Genomic DNA, 20301 nt, shown 5'->3' on the forward strand with positions numbered 1-20301 from the left:
ACGTTACTACATCAGAGACACCACCTAACCTGTTTACAAATCATCTCTGCCCGTAATCTGTGCCAGAGATGCAGTTGGTCCATTGGATCAGAGGAAATCAGTTTTGTCGCTGATTGGCTGCGGGCATTGTCTGTTACACCTCTGGTCCCGTTGCTTTCGTAGTGGATCCGCAGCGGCTACGCCATCATCTGTTACGCTTAGCGGCAGGGGCGAGATAGGAGTAGGGACAGTATTGATACACAGTATCTCTAAAATATATCCTAAAAGAGGAATAATATTGATGCAGAGGTATTGACCGTTGAATACGCAATGTATTAGAGGCCTTCGATTAAGGTAAGGAGATTTTTTTGCACTACTGCATTGGTGCAGCTGCATCTCTCATTTTTTAAGTCAAGTCAATTAGCTAGCTAGCTACTGTACCTATCTTGCTAATTTGATTTTAGGATATGTGCAACTTAATAAGTGTTAGTACGTATTTAATTGAAACGCTGTTGGCTGTTTTCCCCATATAACAATAACAGATTCGCGGGCAGACGTTTGCCTTGAAAAGGAGATGAAGTAAGAGCTAGCTCGCTAGCCAGCTAGCTATCCCGAGGACATTGGGGTGATGCATGTTTTCCACGGCTGTGATTGGAAAACGCTCCTTTATTGCAGTGGGAGCATGGTGTACTGTGGAGCACAGTTCAAACAATTGACGATTGACCGCTCGTGAGATCCTCAAAGGCATCATGGAAGTGCTGTATTTATTCCGTCGGAGACGAATCAATGTGCTTCGTCGGCAAATGCAGCAATCCGCGAATGCCCAACTCCCCGTGGCTACCCCCCCCCCATCCCATCCCATTAAAAGCAAAAGCCATTAATGATTTTGCTTACCTCTGTAGCCCCCGTAATGGATTTAATTATTTTAGGAAAGTCACTTTTTCTAATAAGTTTTCGGCAGATCTACTGATTACCATGTGTTTCAGGTTTGTGTTCACAAACAGGAGCAACCTTTTGGCACGATGGATTGTTGGTTCTATCTATTGATGCAGGTTGCAAGTCCGCTGCAGGTTAATGATGGAAGTTGGTTTTGATAAGACATCCCACTGCCGCCGGGGTTTTGATACGGCGCAGTAATTTGTATATGGCGTTTTATTTGCGTTAGAAAAAGCCACACGAGCTTTGAATGAGACAGTAGGCTACTGCTCACTGTAATCTGTGGTACAGCAAAACATCGTAAAGACTGTGTGTTCAAATTGTAGGGCCATTTCCACAACATAATGATTGAAAACTAGGCCTATATGTTGACTTGAATGGTTTTTAAAAAGTACATTGAATGATTTATTTATTGGAAGAAATGTGTGATTTATTTTTCAATGATAATACGTTTCTGGACGCCATATGTGCCAATCTGTAGCCTTAAGGTTTTCCAGTACTGCTGTAATGTGACCCAGTTAGCCCTCCCAAGGGAACATATTTTAAAGATTGTGGTATTTGACCACCACCATTGAAATACATTTCAGATGAGTTTTAATTGCTTTTCGATGTCACTTTTGTGTCCTGCAAAGTCAGAGTCATTTCTGTGATCTCAGAATGTGCGTCCATTTTTAATGTTTCTCTGGAGTTAATACCTGTTTTTCAAGTACATACAGGTAGGTGTTCTCTGCGGTGAGAAAAAAAAAAAACAATATTTAGCAGCAATAGATAAGTCTCTGTCTTCAGTATGTGATTCCATAAAATATGTACCCTCTTTTACATGTTAGAATAATCTCAGTTAGAGAGTGTTCCTTTTTTGTGTCACACATCTGCTTTTATTTCTTGAATATTTTACCTGGATGAATGATATTGAATTTAAACATGTCAAATTGCCTTCAATAAAGTTATTGTTTGGAACAAAAACAACACTAAAGCAGTAGAATTTGAAATTGAGAGTGTTACTTTGGCAATACAGTCTGCACGCATATATTTGTATTGTGCTTGAGTTTAACATTTTCAGAGGAGTGGTTCACTGAGAATTGGCTACACACCTGAGCAACGTTTCATCACAGAGAGCATTCCCATTCCCACTCAGTGGCTCCTCTTGAATGGTGCAACTGGTGTCTCCCTGTTTGTACAGGAAGAGGTTAGTACATGCTCAGAAATACATCACTTCAGTGATGCAGCTATTCAAAAAAAAAAAAAAAAAAAAACAGGCAGCATGTTATTTCAAGAGATATTAATAACGCCAACATTTGTCACAAAGACAGCTCAGTCATGACGCGATGTTGTTATTAAGCTTACATGTTGACTCGTGATGTTCTGAACGAGCCTTGGCTAATACGTTTGCACGCTGAATCAGTTGCAAATGCATTTCTGTGCATTAAAGCAGACAGTGCTTTTTGGAATACCAACACATGTCTGAACATGACTCTGTTAAAGGACAGCGAGGTCAGGAATAGAATTGGATCCCTTCCTTTAGCTGAAGAGAATGACCCACACTTTGTTTTATTGATAAAAAAAAACTCAACACATGAAAGAGGAGATTGTAGCAGCTACCTGGGCTTTCACATCTCTCTTCTCCTAAAATCTAGTTAGCGAGGTGTTACCACTGCATCAGAGTAGCCATTATGAAGGCTGACCAGCATTATGGATCACATATATGCTGTGGAAGCAATGGCATTTTTTCCCTTTATTATAGAAGTTAGGGGGGAAAGGCAGCTGGCCACATGCATGCTAGAGTACTCTGTGTCTTTATTTCCAGTGTCATAGTTTCCACTGGTTTAAACCAGTGCCCAATATTGGCAGAACGGTTGGAAAGAGCCATTTTCAACAGCTTGCTTACTGTATTCACTTACAGTCAGAGGGCAGCTACTGCAGGCCTGCTCTCTAAAGTAGCACAGCTGTGATTTAAAACACATCTGACGGGAACTTGAAACTTACGTGAAATTTTTCTGGTAAGAAAAGTCAATAAGAATTTTAATATGTACCACAGGGAAAGTGTTTGGTTGGACATACCTAACACACACCAATGTAAATGGCTTTTATAGGGCAGCTTTATAAGCACTCTGACACTTTCTCTGGCTTGTATTTTCCAACAGAGCAGCCCAAAGAGCCTTTTAAGATCCTCTTTTACAGTGTTTAATAGTATTTTGGTTCATAATCATCTGTGTTTTTGTGTGGACAGGGAAATGTTACTGTCGCTGTGTTGGTTGTTACTGAACTGAGGGTAAATACCTAGTGTGAAAAATCATGGTTTGGCTGTTTGTCGCCAGCTTGAGTCTAGAGAAGAGTGACTGTGTCGTGGGCATTAACCATGATTACCTCATAGGCCTATATCTGCTTGGATCTTCATGTTTATTTCCAAGTAATTAAGATGAAACACGGGGAGAGTGTTTGGTTGGACATGCCAAGCCCTCACCAGGCCGGAAGCTCTTGCAGAGTCTCTTTAGAAATGTCATTGTGTTGTCCAACCAAACACTTTCCCAAGGTTTGTTTTGCCCATAGGGCCATCCGAGGTACCTTTTAAACAAAGCGCGGTTAACCAGCTGCAAGCAGACGTGGTGCAAAGCACTGCCCAATGCAGATGTTATCGGGCCATGGTCAGATTAATTATGCGGTTCGACTGTAGGTTCCCTGACCTTTTCACTCAGCGGACACCGTGTACATTTGAAATCCCCCCATAATGCCTCTCTTAGTGTAATTAATCTATCGAGAGAACGAAATGTGACAAGTCTTTGAATGGAGATGTACTGCATCATTAAATAAAACGCTTTTCACAGATGAGTGAGTGGTTAATGCTTAGCCCAGCGTGAATCGAAAGAGAGAGGAAACGTGCGGTATGGTGGTATTCCGCTGACGTGTGGAACCCAGAGCTAATCTGATTCCTTTTAGACATACGTCTCGTGGAGCAAAGTGGGCTTTTTAATGCCACTGAAAATAGGTGGAAATCTCACACTGCTACAGAGTGAATAGAAGAAATCTGTAAAAGGAATGCCATTGCAAAATCAATGTCGTTGAAGGCACTGTATGTATGCTGCCATGCTACATTCAGGAGATAACTGATGTTACATGGGCAAGAAGATCATATTAGAACTGTGTCATTGTATGAAAAAGGGAAAAAAAAACTGTCTGAAATAACTTCTTGTTTGATTTTTAAGGAGTGGTTTCTGTAGTGCATTAAACAGATACACACAAATATTATCTATGATTGACAAACCCAAGACAGGAAGACCCAAACAGGCTATCTAGGAGAGATGAGCAACCCCTGAAGATAATATCCTGAAGAACCAGTAAGAAGACAAGCACTGAACTGCTAACAAAACTAGCACAGGGCTCAGGTCTCATTGTCCATCTGTCTACAGTACTAAGTTCACTCTTTAAATCAGGATCACAGATATAAAACTCTTAATAAGCAAGGGGAGAACGCTTGAAGGCTAAGATGTACAATCCAAAATTTTAATTGTTTTCAGCAAGGTATACTAATATAAATGAGCTAAGACCTTTTCACAGCGGTGTACCTTCAAAGAATACCTTTCAGACTAAGTTTTTCATATCACAAGAGGACAGGTAGTTTCACACAGGTTTGTAGATGATCATTTTTCTGTGACTACATGAGGAGCCTTTGTGTTTCAGTACAATAGGGATATAATTTTCATTTCAGATCTAATAATTTTCCTCATTGTATAGTTATTCTCCCCATAAGGCCCCAGCGAGCCTATATTTAAAGTTCTATAAATATATGGGTACCACTCCAGCTCCAATGCCACATGTTCTCTCCTCTGCCAAACCACTGAAGAAGCAAAAAAAGGCAGGTTAGTATTTTCTAACTTTTCTCCACGCAGCCAGCCAAACCTTCTCAGATCTGTCTGCAAGATTTCAGCACAGCAACAACTAGTGTAGACAGAGGTTATTACCTGTAGGGAGAATTGGGAGAAAAAGGGAGCAGAACTCATATCATGTCCAAAACCTGGTTGTGTGTTGACCTTTTTGTACAGAATTATGCTTATTTGAGTCTTTGCAAAAAATGCAATTTGCAATTTGACTCCTGGATGTCTGCATTATGTAAATGAATGAAGTTTGGAATATTCAAAAATAGGACTATGGAAATCATCATGCCAGATTAACATGCCCTGTATGTTGGACAGCCTCTTTTTCGAAGGGTTTTAGTGCATTGGTAATCCTATTGAATTATACAGGTCGAATCCAGGTCGATGGTCTGGAATGATGCAGAAAACATCACTTTACCTTGTCAAATGAATTAGAATCCCGGGATTAAATCCAAATATTAACCCAATCCCTGAATGACAAATAGCAGTAGATGTTCTGTTGCCAGAGAGTAATTTGTTTCATCCAATAAAAAAAAAACAACAACATGGAACTGGTCATTCTTTTTAACCTTGAAGATGGCAGTTCAATTGAAATATCAGTAGCAGATTCTAACCCTTGGAGATGATGAAGTCAGTCTGAATGCAGTTCATAAGCAGTCATATGCATTCCTGCAGGTTTGTTTGCCTTATTCTATTCAGTCAGAATTCTTTGGTTCCAATATTTCAGCTGGATCAAAGACATAGTCATGCATTTTAAGAAGAGCCTAGGGTTGTACCATGGGCAACCAAATCCCAGGGAAAGAGTCAGGTTGAGTGTGCCAAGCATTTATAAATCCACCTTCTAAAGGCTGATGACACAGAGTTTGCTTGGCCAGCTATGTCCAGTTAATCACTTCCTGTGATCTAATTTTCAGATACCTTATTTAAAATAATTTTAAACAAAGCCCCCATTTGATATTCATATGAGATGGTTTTTAGTAATGAAACCACATATACTGCCTCCAGAGGATTGCCCTTCAAAGTGAACACTTTAAGGCACAGGCTGTCATGCAAGAGTGCAAGAGTTAGCTAAAAAAAAAAAGGTATTTACTCTTGAGTTAAAACTTTCCCTCTTTATGAATTTCTGTTTAGAATGTTGTTCTTTTTCCTTCTTGCCAACTGAAAACCGTAGACGGCCAGCAAAGATGGTTTAAACACACACGATTGCGTGCTCTGCAGCTCTGACGCATCGTGCGCAGTTTGTTGTCTCTTTTCTTCAGCAGAGCTGAGAGGATGTCCTGTAATTTATTAATGAATTGTTTCCCTGCTGTGAAGTTCGGCACAAGTCAAGTGTTAATGCGTTCAGCCATAACAAAGAGTGTGTGGCCGTATGGTATTGCATCAGAGGAGCTCATACATATTTAATATCACAAATTTGTTTACTGTATTTAATACCGTGCATATCTGTTTCCTCAGTACTATGCTATTCTACCGTGAAAAAAATCCACTCTCTTTCCATGCTTTGCCGTGAGTGGTGAAGATGCTGCAAACCACAGGAAATACTTAGTTTTCCCATTTCATTTGGCTGTGGTCTTTAAATTCGCCTCTTTTCATTAACTCTTTGCTGTCGTGCACCACAGCTAGCCAAAATGTTGAAGGATAGCTTGTGCTTCTGCATGGGCTGTTGATTTTGCATTGTCACTTGCTGCAAGTGCTCATGGGAGGTCTGGTTATTTGTCTTTTGGCTCAGTGCAGTGCATTTTATTTATTTTAAGCTGCTGTGATTGATAATTTAGTAGTTAATAACTTTCACTCATTAAATTCAAGTCAGAAAATTCTGTGTCCTAATCCACTGGTCAAGGTCAATGAATTTGTCGTAGGCCTTAAGGTAAGCTTCAAAACATGAGCAATGTTGGGTTGCCAGGAGGGGGAGCTGTTGCAAGCAGTTACATCCCGTCATTTCATGATGGTATTGATCACTCTTTCACCAGGGTCTCTTAACAGCATCAAAATCGAAATGTAATGTCATAGAAAATTGTTCATTTGTTCATGTCTTGTGTAGACTAAATGTGTTAGATTGGGAGGAAGTGGTTCAGTCTGCAGTTGGAAGTGGTAGATGTTGATAAACCCCAGCCTCTCCCCCCAGCTCCACCCAGTCTGATCAGGGGGTGGGAGGTGGGGAGCCTGCATGCGGTGTCTGTGTGGGACGGTTTTCTTCTCAAAGCCGACATGAATTCTGCCAGTTAGGTTGTGTCTCAGCTCGGGCATTGATGTCCGCCCACCCTTGGTCAAACCCGCCGACTCCCACTGATGACCACAGGATAAAGCAGAAATCAGCAGGCATCTACTGCTAGAAAGTTTGCAATTGGGTATTGGTGTGAAATGTGCTGTTATCTGCCAGGTGAGAAGGGAAAGTTGTGGAAACTGCTTTGAGGAGTCGGTTTTCAGTCAGTCAGATTCCTATGGGATGCACCAGTGGAGTATTAGCTTAGGAACTCGACCAGACTGCTGCGTGTTAAAATCTCAGCTGAGGCACTGCTGTTGTACCCTTGAGCAAGTTGCTTCTCCTCAGTTCCATCAGCTGTATATTTGAGTAGCAGAACCTATAAGAAGAAAATTTTACTCATTTTGAGTCACCCTGGGCTGAGGTTCCATCACATGAGTAATGAATTATCGTCAGCAGCAGCACATCCATAAAAAGCCAAATGATGCTGGGCAGGTCAGTCTCTTCTTGGTTACAAACTGAGCAGAAACTTCAGGGAGTAAGGAGAAGGAAGAAGGGGTCAGAAACATGTAACAACAGGGGTCAGACATGTAACCTCCACCCCAAAAAACCTACAGCCAAAACATCTTGCCCCCCAACTCTCATTTTAATAAAAGGGTCTGCTGACAAACAGGAAGCACGGCTTACCCAGCACTGTGTTCAAGAGCAAGGTCTGCTGGGAGGTCACTGACAGCGGCATTCAATTATGACTCAATTATGACCGACTGGATAGTCAGCTCCTGCATTCCTTCCTTCCTCTGTCTAGGAAGTTCCAGTTTGGTAACGGGATGTTCCGGGATGTTGCTGTATGGGGGCTCTGTTTTAGACCAAGTCCCTTCAGGAAAGAATGAGACGGCAAATAAGAATGCTTACAGGTTCAGCAGTGGCAGAGGTAGAAATTTCAGTGTGGTATACACCAAGACGACTATCTCGTCCATGTATAAAGAATCTGTGACAGCGGAATAAAGTCAGGAAAGTGTGGGGTGGTGACCGGTTAAGTGTTTGTTTATTATTCATCTTTGTGTGTATGTACTTCACTGGCAGGTGCACTTATTCAAAGTTAATCACAGAGCACCAGAATACACAACTATGATACAAAATACAGCCCAGAAAATGGGTAACTAAGTCTAAAGTACAACAAATAATATTGGTTTAAAAAGACAAGCTGCTGTAGCACTTAAATACTCTCCAGCCCTCCATAGCATGGGCGGTTAAAAATGCAGGACACTATAGGACATGCAATTTACATACAAGGTACAATCTCCCAAGAACAGTTAGTTGGCTTCTAAACCTACATGACAAATTGATTGCCATCTGCAATGTCATCATGTAAGTATACATGCAAAAAAAAAAAAAAAAAACAGTTGCTTTTGCTTGAAGAGGACGGCCTACATATTTTTGTCCCTGCTTCCAGCTGCTCCCCAAAGACTCACTTGGCCCCTCAACAAACCTGTAATTAAAGAAATTCTTTCTCCCAAAATATCATGTAGGGCATTTACTATGTAGTCATGAAAGATGCACAAACATATTTAATGGGCAAGTGTCAACGGTGAGTCTGATGGATGGAAAGGATTTTAATGGCAAATGCAAAGCATAAAACTTGGGAGATTTCATCATCATCTCTGATTGGCTCAGTGTTGGTTCATCACGTCATCACATCCAATCAAAACCAAACAGCGTGGCAGCCTCAGGCTGGTGAACATCTGATCCCTTACAATCAGGCCTGAGCACACTGGCAACGATCTCACTTGCTTTGTGTCTTATGACCAGTGAGACGATAAAGGTAAGTCGTCTCTTGTGCCTTTTGGATGAAGATTATAACTGACTCAAGAACTGTATGGAAATGGCCTTGTCTGACCCTGCACCCGCAGACTCCAGGCTTACACTGATGGATATAACTGCTTTGGATATGACAGTGATTGGCTCTCACTGTGCTGAGCCTTGATTTTTGGTGTTATTTCCACAGACCTACCATTATGACCAGATTTTCAGCTCCTGCTCTCCCTCCGTCCTCCGTCCAGGAGGTTCCAGTTGGTAACAGGAGGTTCAGATCCTGTGTACATTGCTATATTTACTGTGGGATGTTCCGTTTTAGACCACGGCCCTTCAAGAATGTCCGCAAGGAGCCAGCAAATGTGAACACTCGGTGCAACTTCAGCAATCGCAGCGATAGAATTTTCAATGTGCAGTGCACCAGGTTTACTGTCTGGCTGTAGTATGTTGCATTACCACATCATTACATTACATCATTACTTATTACATTATTCATCTGCTTGCAACCCGCCCTTGTCTAGGGCCTGCTTCCACTTTGCGTATTACCTGCTTACAGCATCCTTTTAGCTGGAGAGGTCCTGCAATAATTCGGATTAAGAGCCTTCCTCAGCAGTGCTCCCTCCAAGATTCAAACCCCTGGTCCATTTCCCTTACCACAGCGTCACCCCGGCGTCTCGTGTGACAGATTTTCCGTGGTTCTTACCTGTGACTATGGGTGTGTGAGAGACAATAGGAGTACATGTGAAGGATGTGCAGTGGACTGATTTCATCAGTTTTATTGGCCTATGGTTTGGCTCTCTGGGTTCTTCCCTGACCTAAATATGAATGCAGCTAACATTTTTTCTAAATGATTTTCAAGAAGCACTCATAATGTTTGAAACCTTGTTGTGCCTTTCTGTTCGGCCAAAACGTCTTTCACATTAATGCTGAGAGCAACCAAAGCATTAGCAGGCAATGGAAATTGCTTAAGAGCTACACATCGTACGCAACAGTAATGAAATCTCCTTCTTACATTACCCCTGCCTACATGTAACAGTTGGGAGATTATACTACTTTATACTTCTTTGTAACACTTTACAGTACTAATATGTTTAGATATGCAGATATTTGAGGGAGTGGATTATATATGGATTTGACACAGTGATGGCAGGCTATCAAAAATTACTGGGCATTTGAAACTGCGACTTAAAAAGGTGGAAGTTGTTTTAGCTTGTGTCTTTTTTCATGTTTATGTTTTAGTTTGAAGGCTGAGATATGCTGGCAGTGGAACACCAGAAGTGGGAGGTAAATAAGTTCTTTTGGAAAATGTTCGGTTGCCATGGCGCTACACCAAATCCATATCTTACGGTGGAATTAAAGGGAGCAAGACAGCTGGGAGAATTTGTCCTGATCTAGCAATCAGCCGATGTGGAATTGCACAGCTACTGCATATCAGATTGGATTAGAAGATTGCCGATTTGAGCTAACATCCATAAGATTCTGTCTATTAAGGGATTCAGCTTTGGAAACATAGACAGTCTTGTAAATAAAGATTTTTGTAATTTTGTTCCCCCGTAATTCAGTGTGACAGCCAGAAACCGAACAGCTAAAACTCTGTCCTTTCTAGGAACAATGGCGCCACTGTGAATCAGTGAGTCAAAGGCCCACTGATTTATGGTGCAGTGAAGAAGAAGCCTATTTGTAAGCAGCAGACTTCATGCCTAATTAATGTGCATCAGAGACAGAACTTATGGAGACCTTTCCTTTTTGGTCTTAATGGACTGTTCTTGTGTTAAAAGTCTTGCTTTACTGTTTCACGCATTCGAACAGAACTGAGCCATTCGCACTACCTGTTCTTGCCTGACATATTTAGAGAAATACTGTGAGCAACAATACATACACTGTTTATTTTCATCTCAGTACATAGCACTAGGATCTTGACGTTTGTTTCAGAGTCCCCTTGAATATTTCAGTGAATAACTGAAAACAAAACCCAGGAAAAGTGACTGGACTTCCAGTACCATGCACACACCAGGGTGGTCCTTACAAGGCTGATGTACACTTAAACAATTGGACCGTCAAAGGAAATGCTTTCCCTGCATTTGACTCACTGTAAAGAGTTCCCCTGTCAGTCTCCTGCTGTGCTTTAAGAAGTGCCCTAACATAAATGGCCAGGCCTCAAATCAGCATTTAAAGTGCATAAGGTGGTTGGAGGACTGCACTCTCTATGTGGAGGTTATAGGGTTGGATTTGTGTTAATTGACACTGATGCTGTTTGCACAGAATATCTGACCTCCACTAAAAACAAAGGTAGGTAAAGGATAACCTGTATAATAGTACAAGATTTGGGGTAGATTTTTATGTCTCCTGAGGCCTTCTGCAAGCTTGTGCCAACTTCCAGGGTTCTGGGAAGCAACAGGACGCCATTGGCCCTGTAGTGGCAAAGACTCTACGAAGGCTTGGTAATTACTTCAGCGACCTCCTGTGACCTCCCAGTAAATTTCTAGTTTGGAAAAATTACATCCGTAATATGAAGAGTCACCCGGGATGAGGTGATCCACTGATCTGAATGAATTAGATGAAGCAGACATGTTCTTTGCGCTTCGAGCAGCCTGACCCAGTGTGATAGGTAGGCTTCAACTGCCAGCATAACATTATGCCTTTGCACAGTAATTATTACCTGGATTTGGTGTCCAGCACCTTTTAAATACTTGCAGCTTGCAGTTTGCCCCTCGGCACAGTGAGAATTCACATGTGCTCTCAGGATGCAAGACAGACACTTTCTGAATGAATGTAGCGCTTACAAACTTGAAATTGAAATATTTGTCACAAAAATATTATAAGCCTCCAACAATTAAATTGAGGGTGTTTCATTTCAGGTTATCATCAGTTAAAATACAGGCTGCCTGCACAAGTAGAGGTTCCTATTCAAATGGACTCGAGAAAGAGAAAGGCTATATTGTCTTGAATCGGAGGAAAGGGAGATGACGAGAAAAGAATATAGCCAGCTGCCAAAAGGAAGTAGAGGGAGAGATGGAGTGAAAATAGTTTATAGCTTGCTGCCCAAAGGAAGTGGTGAAGGGGAGAATGAGAAGGAGGAACAGAGACATGGATAAAGACAAGGATACTGTCAAGAGAGGGATGGCGAAAAAGGAATGATTGAGAGTCGCAGTGAGCAGGAGGAATATGTCTTGGCAATGGATTGTGTGTTTTTTTTTTTTTTTGTGCTAATGTCTTTGTCAACGTCACTGCTTTAGTTAAGAAAACGGCTGAATTCTTCCACTGTATACAACACTCTGCAATCACAAGCTAAGATTTTAGAACAGAATAATTCAAATAAATTTCAACTAGTTTATTATAAAAAGAAACAAAAATTGTTCAAAAAAGGTGATTACCAGTAATAAAATTTAACCTACCATTAAGAAACAAAACGTGAACATTCAATGCTATAACTTTTTTGTGCTTGTACGCACATCGTTAATACTCAAAACATGTGTTCCATGAAATAAGACATGTATTGGACATACACTTAGCATTAGCAAACTGGCTAGAGATCACAACTGTGTCTCTATCTTCTAGAGGAAATAAACCTAATGCAATTTAATTGTTCTATATGGTTAGAATACAAGGGCTATGCTTTTTTTAAAGGGTAACCGAAAAAAGTAATCACTGGCAGTCTAGTCCCAGCCCTATATTAAATGTTAGCATGAAAGAGTTTCTGTAGTCTCCAGGAAAATACTGATGTCAGGACTTGCACCCCCTTCTTTTTTCTTTTTTGCTATGCTTTTTGTCACTTTCAACAGTGGAACATCTGCCAAAGTGCAGAGCCAATCTAATATTTCAAATTTTCTCAGTGCAGAAAATAATTCTGAAAAAGAAGGATGACTATCAGAAATCCTGTGCCTCTTGTGCTTACAGGAGATGAACACAGTCTCTTACCGGCATGTAATTTGATGTAGGCCAGTCAATTATAGTGCAGCCCAGCATATAGTCTGGTTCACTTTGCAGTTTGTTGTGCTTGAAGGTATGGGGTACGGAAATTTAGATCACACTTTAGCAGACAAAAGCGTGTGAAGTGACGTATTTACTCTTACTGGCATATTAGCCCGACATTGTGGATATTCATGTTTAATTGAAAACAATGATGAATAATTGAATTTTTTTCTCTCTCTCTCTCTCACTCTGCAGGGCTTCTGTTTTTGCTGCCTACAAAGCAATGTGGAACAAATAAAGGTGCTGAGACGCTGAACCTAGAGGTAGGCACCCTCACTTTAAACCAGAGGGCCTTTCCTACGACCCGCCAGCAAACATGAACTGCACTTTTCACTTTTCACATTCTGTTTTTATTCACTTATCATCGAAAGCCTAATTATTTTCATTTCTCTTCATTTTATGTATATAACTGTCATCGTAGCAGACAGCATCCAGTGGTAACATTAGATACTTACTTCTGATAGTAGGCTTACGATTGATAAAGTGTTACCTTTTTATGTAGAACAGATGTATTTTTTGTTCTAGCATTATCATTTATTATTTGTGATTCAGCACAACTCCTTTTCATCACCAGCACAGCAATGGAGAGAATTCTGTGGAACAGAGGCATAGCCTAAAACAGGCAGGTCTTTAAAAGATAGTTGATTTTTTTTGGTTTGAGTAGATTTTAGTTGCTTTTTCTAACATTCTTGGCGTAGCGAGGTGGGCTGATGTGTCGGTCTCGGGGGAGTTCGACTTTGGGAGCGTGTCTTCCTTTGGGGGAGGAGAGGGCGTACGCTCGGCTTCTTTAGTGGCAGGCAGCGGTCCCGCACATCCGCCCTGATCCTGCGCTCAACGCGCCGATGAGTCACTTATTAAAACATTTACTCAACATCAGCAAACTGGAGCACCAACGCACACAAGCTGCTGAGAGACTCAGGGAAACATCAGAATGCAACGTGCAGAGGTCTCTCCTCAGCTGCCCTTCCTCAGCTAGGAATGAGACCATGTTCCTGTAACCTCGTACGTTAGGTGGCACTGGGGGGATGGGGGGGTTGGAGCAGGTGCGTTTAGTTTATAGGTGTGTTGTGTCTTCTTCCTTTGAATAAACAGTTAAAATGGAATGCAAGCACATCATGGAGGTGAGGAGGGTTTCAGGGTCTCGGGAATGTGCTGAGCATCGCCTTGGCCTCTCTCCAAAGACACACCCCTTCTCAGCCCCAGTTGCTTCCAGCCAGAGGCAGGCCACACCCCCCTCAGTAAGCAGGCACCCTTGTGCACATTTCTATGAAGACTCTATCCGGATCAGAGCACGATTCTCTAGGAATGCTTCCAGAAGGCAACCACATCAGGATGCTTCTGTCCTGTGGGTTATGTTGTTATCCATTTAGGGGTGGGGTCTCAGAGACTGTAATTGCCCTGAACTACTTGGGTAATCTATTGAGCTGCGTACACTGAGTGCTTAACCTCAACCCCCCCACCGTGGATGTGTAATGCAGTGTGGCACATATGCACAGATGGACCCTGGTGGCCATATTGCCCCCGTTCTCATGTCTGGCCCTGGAATTTCACAGAATGTACTGATGTGTTCAGCTGAAGACAGGTGTCCCTGGGTGAGAGGTGGGAAAGGCTTAGGCTCTCTACCTGTCACAGTAAGGCGCGGTGCACTGATGAAGGCCAGCCCAGTGACCCTCGCGCACATGCATCTTTTTTCTTTTGCTTTTTTAGAAGCTCTGCCCCATATATCGGAATATCTTCACGAATGTGTTTGCGCTGTGAATAATTAACTGTCTGTGTGCACGTATGCCGCCCAGGGGAGCGTTTTTGACGTCTTCCTCTCATCACAGTTCTTGTTTTGGGGGGGAGAAAGCTGAACAGAGCGTCATCTCTGCTTTGAAGCGCTGCGTTGAGCGTGGAGTTGAAACTGGATGTCTCTCGGCTTTTTGTCTCCTCTACCGTGCGGCCCGTGGGGTTTGTCGGGATTCTATGCCTCTGTAGTTTCTGTTGTGTGTCTGCTTCAGAGGAGAATTCTGCCTGCTCTTCATTTCCGGAAAAATCCTCCCACCCTTAATTACTGCTTCCAGAAGCTCACTGAAGCCATTCACAAATAGCAGACTTCGAGCCTAGTCTTGCAGTTTCAGTTGAATATTATGGTGAGACTGCAGTATTGCGCGGTGGGAAGGGAACTGTGCTTGTAAAGATAACATTGCTGGTTATAACCCCAGGGTAGGACACTGCTGTTGTACCATTTAGATACCTAACCAGAATCTTAACCTGATTGGCTTCAGCCAGTTGCCAGAGACGAGCAAAACAGAGTAAAATTCTTATTCCTGCCGAGTAGCTAATTATGAGGTCAGAGAAGGGAAAATGGCGGTTGTTTTTTCTGTACAGTGGCGTCTGGTGCACTCAGGAATAAGGGGTTATCGTCCTTCCTGCCACATTCTTGTATGTATGTCATGGATGCGTGAGGCGTGCAACAGCAGAACCAGCGATTACAGTCAGAAGACTAGCGTTTTACAGTTCTGATGGAACTGAAATGAGTGACAATATGACCTGTGCCATTATATATTTGTTGAGCTTGCAGGAAGCTGAGACAGTCACGCCTCTCAAAGTTCAGTGTGGATCAACTGCCATCGAGGACTCTGTAGGTGGGACGAGTCACCCAGTTAGCGTAAAGATCAGTGAATTTGTGCAGGACTGTGGTATGTCGCCCCCTGCCAGGCACAACTTGCGATTCCGCCACGCCACCCAGATGGTACAGTGGTAATTTGAATTACGATCCCTCTTTCCTACGGCACAACAGAAGTTTCATTGTGTGCTCTTTGCATGGGGTAAATCCATCTATTGTGTTCCACTGTGGATTTAAAGTGCACCCAGAATGAGTCTGAACACTAATCCTCAATTTGCCTCACAAATAGCGTTTATCTTGTAGCCAGTAAGTGTTTGAAAGTGAACCCCAGGTAGAGCTTTAGTGGGATACACTGGCAGCGAAAGGCTAGGAAAGGAAATGTAATTAGTAATGTAATTAAACTGATTGATAAAATCTCTGTGCTCCCAAATACTTTCACCGGGTTTGTTTTTACAAAATCCCAGCTTTAAAGCCAATAACTTGCCATTAACTTTGTTTGTTCTCTTCTGCATTAAATAAGGAAGCTTTTGATTGCACATTTCTTGTCTTCCATCTGCAACAGTGTGCCGTTTTCTTTGATGTACGTGACTCAGCCAATCCTGTTTGAGTCGAACGCCTAGTTGAGTACATATCCATGTATACACCTAATTGTTGTGTGTTTTCCTGTCCGAGCGTGAGGTAGGAAGACTGGGAGGCGGTCGGTCATGAGAGATTCGGGCGCCTTATCCTGGCAGCTTGGGCAGCCATTGTCTGAGGTGCACAAGGTCGCCCGAAAGCCGTGGCTCGGATTATCAGAGAAAGGGGTTTCCTATTTTTCGAGCCGCTGATGAATTGGGGGTGGGAGGGGGCAGGGGTCTTCCAGGGTGAAATTCCGTTGCGGTCTCCGACGGCGGTGCTTCCTGCCCTCCTCGTGGCAGTGCCAGGAAGTGGGCGAGGAAAAGGGTCAGTTTTGAGAATATCGGAAACGTCCGTCTCTGAGGTCCACCCACAGCTCGCCCCCCAGACATACTCAATCACCCTGTCCTCCAGCACTACCTGCTGCCTGTTCATTTCAGACCGTTTGCTTCCACGGATGTGTTGCAAAACAGAAAGCAAGATGGCAGTATTTTTCCTGTACAGTTTCCCAGAATTCTTTTCCACATTTACACACGTTTACATGACATACAGTTCAGCAGGGAGGCATCCTGTTTGTATAGATAAATGACACCAAAAGAAGATCTTGTTGCTGTATTTCAGCAGTCAAAATTTGACTTGACCACACAGTGAATATAAAGGTTACATTTTTAATCTTGGGATTACTCATTTTTTGTTGCAAATGGGTGCACATATTCATCAACTGTGTTAAAGCTGTAATGAAATGGACAGCTGAACAGTCTGACCGATTTTGTCATGATGAGGGGATTGAATAGAGTCGGTATGAGTGGCCATTGGCACTGTTCCTTTAAGACGCCGGGTATGTGCACGCTGAATCCGTACTGTGTCTAGCCTAAAGGATCACGTAAGACTGGAATCACATATTTACATGATTTGCTGTTATGCAGGCGCACATATCCAGGGTAACTTACAGAGCTCACATTTTATGCCTGATTTGTACAACTGGGTGTTTAATGCTCAAGAGTGCTACAGCAGGGCCCCACCAAGGAGTTGAACTTGCAGACTTCTGGTTACAAACTTGCTTGCTATATTAAGAGGACTGATGCGGGAGGGTGGGGTCATTTTAAAATAATCAGTCCTTCCTTGCTTCTTTAATTGTTATAATCAGGTAATTTGCTCATTTTAGAACATACTTTGGTCAGAGGGAGTGTTTTGCAAATAAGTTTGGGATTTACATGTGTGCATTTCTGTCTCTTTTTCTTTTTCTCTCCCTCGCTGCCTCCCTGGCTCTCCCTCTCTCTCCCTCTCACTCTCTCTCTCTTCAGATATAGATAATGGGCTGTGTGCAATGTAAGGACAAAGAGTCTGCAAAGCTCACAGACGACAGAGACACCAGCATCACCCAGAGCTCAGGGTACCGCTATGGGTCCGACCCCACCCCCCAGCACTACCCCAGCTTTGGGGTCACCACCATCCCCAACTTCAACAACTTCCACGCGCCGGGCACCCAGGGGGTGACGGTCTTCGGGGGCGTCAACTCCTCATCCCACACGGGTACCCTGCGCTCCCGCGGTGGAACGGGTAAGGGGTCGTGACCTATGACCCGCACTCTGACACGCCGTCCGATCGGCATGCAGGACACACGGCCCGCGTTTGCCGGCAGGCGCAAGGTCCTTGCTTTGCTCGGGAAGTCAGGGCGCTGGGGAGAGGAAATCTCCCCTGCCATTTCATTGTGTTGTTTAAAGGAAGTCCTTGATCACACACACATTTCCACGAATACAGTGTTTACCTTGGGCTCCAAACCCTGGCTGTCGCCACTGGTGGACAGCTCAAAAAGAAACTAGGGCTTTCCTCTGGAAAATAACTTGCTGCTCTTACTTAGCGTGTGGATTGAATTGGAGCTATAAAATATAATAGAATCTTTTTAAATGACCTCCAGGCAAAGTGTTAATTTGGACAGGTGCACAGATAGTCAGTGAATAGATATTCTATGAAAACTCTGCCTTGGTGACGTTTTCTGATTTGCTGGCTCATTGTGAATATTTTCATGAGGGGGCATGGCCAAACATAGTGCATCCATAACTAGCAAGGCAATGCCAACAGCATGAGAGCCGGCCATCCCATACCATGTGGAGAGCATAAAGAACACAGAGCTAAACATCTCTGCAATAAGTAGAATATGTTTGATTTACAACCGATTGCCAGTGAATGTCCAGCCCAGCATCTTCCCCTGGGTTTCTGTATCCTCCTGGAGCCACTTTAGCTGCCCCTGAGAGGAGGGTTTATTTTGGCAGTCTGTTCCTGGCTGCTGACTCACGGCTCCGTTCCCGCTTCCTGCAGGCGTGACGCTCTTTGTGGCTCTCTACGACTACGAAGCCAGGACGGAGGATGACCTCAGCTTCAGGAAAGGGGAGAAATTCCAGATCCTCAACAGCACGTACGTACACGGCCACGCCCGTGTTTTAACCTCGATCCTCTACCCAGCCATTCTCCTTGCTTCGAAGCGCAGTGTTGACACCTTGCTCGTTTTTCAAGCCCCTATTTGGAGAAGGAGGCAAATCTCCAATTCTGGAACAGCACCGCTGCCTGGTTCCCAGCTCTGAGTGGACACTTATGTGAAAGCTTTATTTTGGATAGATCCGAGAGGTGTTCCCTGGCCAACGAGGTCCGTCCACACCTGTCCCTGGATTAACTGAGCTCCATCCCTCAGTGGAATGAATGTGTGGAGACATGGCAGCGCCCCCTGGTGGAAAGGCACCACAGGCCTTGTTTTCCATCCCACCATTGTTTGCATGACTTTAAGTCAAGATTTCTTCATTAAGAAATCTGTTTAGTCTCACTGCAGTCAGCTGTGCCTGTGAAGATTGAACAGCAAAAAACAGTACTTGTAAAGAGTTCGAACTAAAAATGTAAATACATTCATATTTAATTCATACAATTGTACTTGTTAAGGCCATAACCTGATCATAATGATAGTGCTTTTGATTTATTTAACATTGCAGTTTGTGTCTTTTATTCTTACAAAAGCCAGCATCTCTGGTGTATTCCATGTGACACAAGCTTTGGAGCAAGTGGAGTGGGTAAATGAAGCTCCTAGTATGTGTGTGCATGTAATGATCTTAAAAAAGTGTGTGAGCATAGAGTGTTGTAATAATAATCCAGCGGGCGGTTTTTGTGTGCAGGGGGCTTAGGCCTGCTGTGTGTTCTGTGTTGACAGAAATTGATATGAGAGTGCTGTGCTTCACAGGCCAGAGTCAAGGGGGGATTTAGATTATGTTTTTGTTTGTTTCATCATTCAGTGCTCTTAAGAGGTGCATCTCATTAGATTTGCTGAAAGAACATGGATTGACTCTCTCTCTCTGTCTTTCGCTCTCTCCCTCCTCTTTCTCTCTGTCTGTTGCCATCTGTCTTCCTCTCGCTCTTTCCTCTCTGTATGTTATCCTCTCTTCCCCCTTTCTCACTTTCCTTTCTCTCACCACATCCCCCATCTTCTGTTTCTCCTCACCATACTCTTGCTTTCTCTCTCTATATCGCTCTTCCTTCTTTCACACACCCCTTTTATTTTTTATCTCTCTCTCTCATTTTCCCATCCTATTTGCCTCTCCCTCCATCCCTTCCTTTATCTCCCCACCTCTCACTCTACTTCTCTATTTCTCTTTCTCCCTCTATCTCCCCCCTCCTTTTGTCTTCCCCATTCCCTCTCTCTCTCTCTCCTTCCCCCCTCCCTTCCTGTTTTTCCCTCTATCTTTTCCTCCCTCCCCCTCTCTCTCCTCCCCCCTCTCTCTCTCCCTGTTTTTCCCTCTATCTATCCCTCCCTTCCCCCTCTCTCTCTCTCTCTCCCTCTCCCTCTCTCCCTCCCTGTTTTCCCCTCTGTCTCCCTCTCTCCCTCTCTCCCTCCAGTGAAGGGGATTGGTGGGAGGCCCGCTCCCTCACTACGGGTGGCACTGGCTACATTCCCAGCAACTACGTGGCTCCAGTCGATTCCATACAGGCAGAGGAGTAAGTACCACACACAGAGGCACAGCCACACTTATTACTCACTTAAAGGGCTCCCCGGAGTCTTCTGGGGAAGAGTAAACTCAGGGGGAGCATTTGGTTGGCCAACTAAGTACTCCCCTTGGGGTTCATTTACAAATAATAATTACCTTTTTTCAGACTTTGCTTAAAAGACCTTGATTAAATTTGTTGAAAGGCCTAGTTATTTGTTCACCACACCTTAAATGAGTACAAAGTAACCCACTCTTTGGTGCCCTTAAAATGTGGGGGCAGAATACCACTCTGGAATCTGGCTGTGAAATATGAATGTTGGTCAGACCAATTGAAATCTG

At 43.3% G+C, this 20301-nt stretch overlaps 1 protein-coding gene across 1 annotated transcript in view; it reads left to right on the forward strand.

The window, feature by feature from the left end:
- Nucleotides 1-202: 202 nt before the first annotated feature.
- Nucleotides 203-20301, forward strand: part of fyna (FYN proto-oncogene, Src family tyrosine kinase a) — a 28888-nt gene continuing 8789 nt past the window's right edge. Inside the window, exons 1-5 of the mRNA XM_036541741.1 lie at nucleotides 203-333; nucleotides 12967-13034; nucleotides 17299-17554; nucleotides 18314-18410; nucleotides 19874-19972. Of these exons, the coding sequence (XP_036397634.1) occupies nucleotides 17308-17554; nucleotides 18314-18410; nucleotides 19874-19972 (443 nt within the window). The 5' untranslated portion in view covers nucleotides 203-333; nucleotides 12967-13034; nucleotides 17299-17307. The remainder of the gene's footprint in view (nucleotides 334-12966; nucleotides 13035-17298; nucleotides 17555-18313; nucleotides 18411-19873; nucleotides 19973-20301) is intronic.

This window comes from Megalops cyprinoides, chromosome 12, assembly GCF_013368585.1.
Source record: "Megalops cyprinoides isolate fMegCyp1 chromosome 12, fMegCyp1.pri, whole genome shotgun sequence".
NCBI lineage: Eukaryota > Metazoa > Chordata > Actinopteri > Elopiformes > Megalopidae > Megalops > Megalops cyprinoides.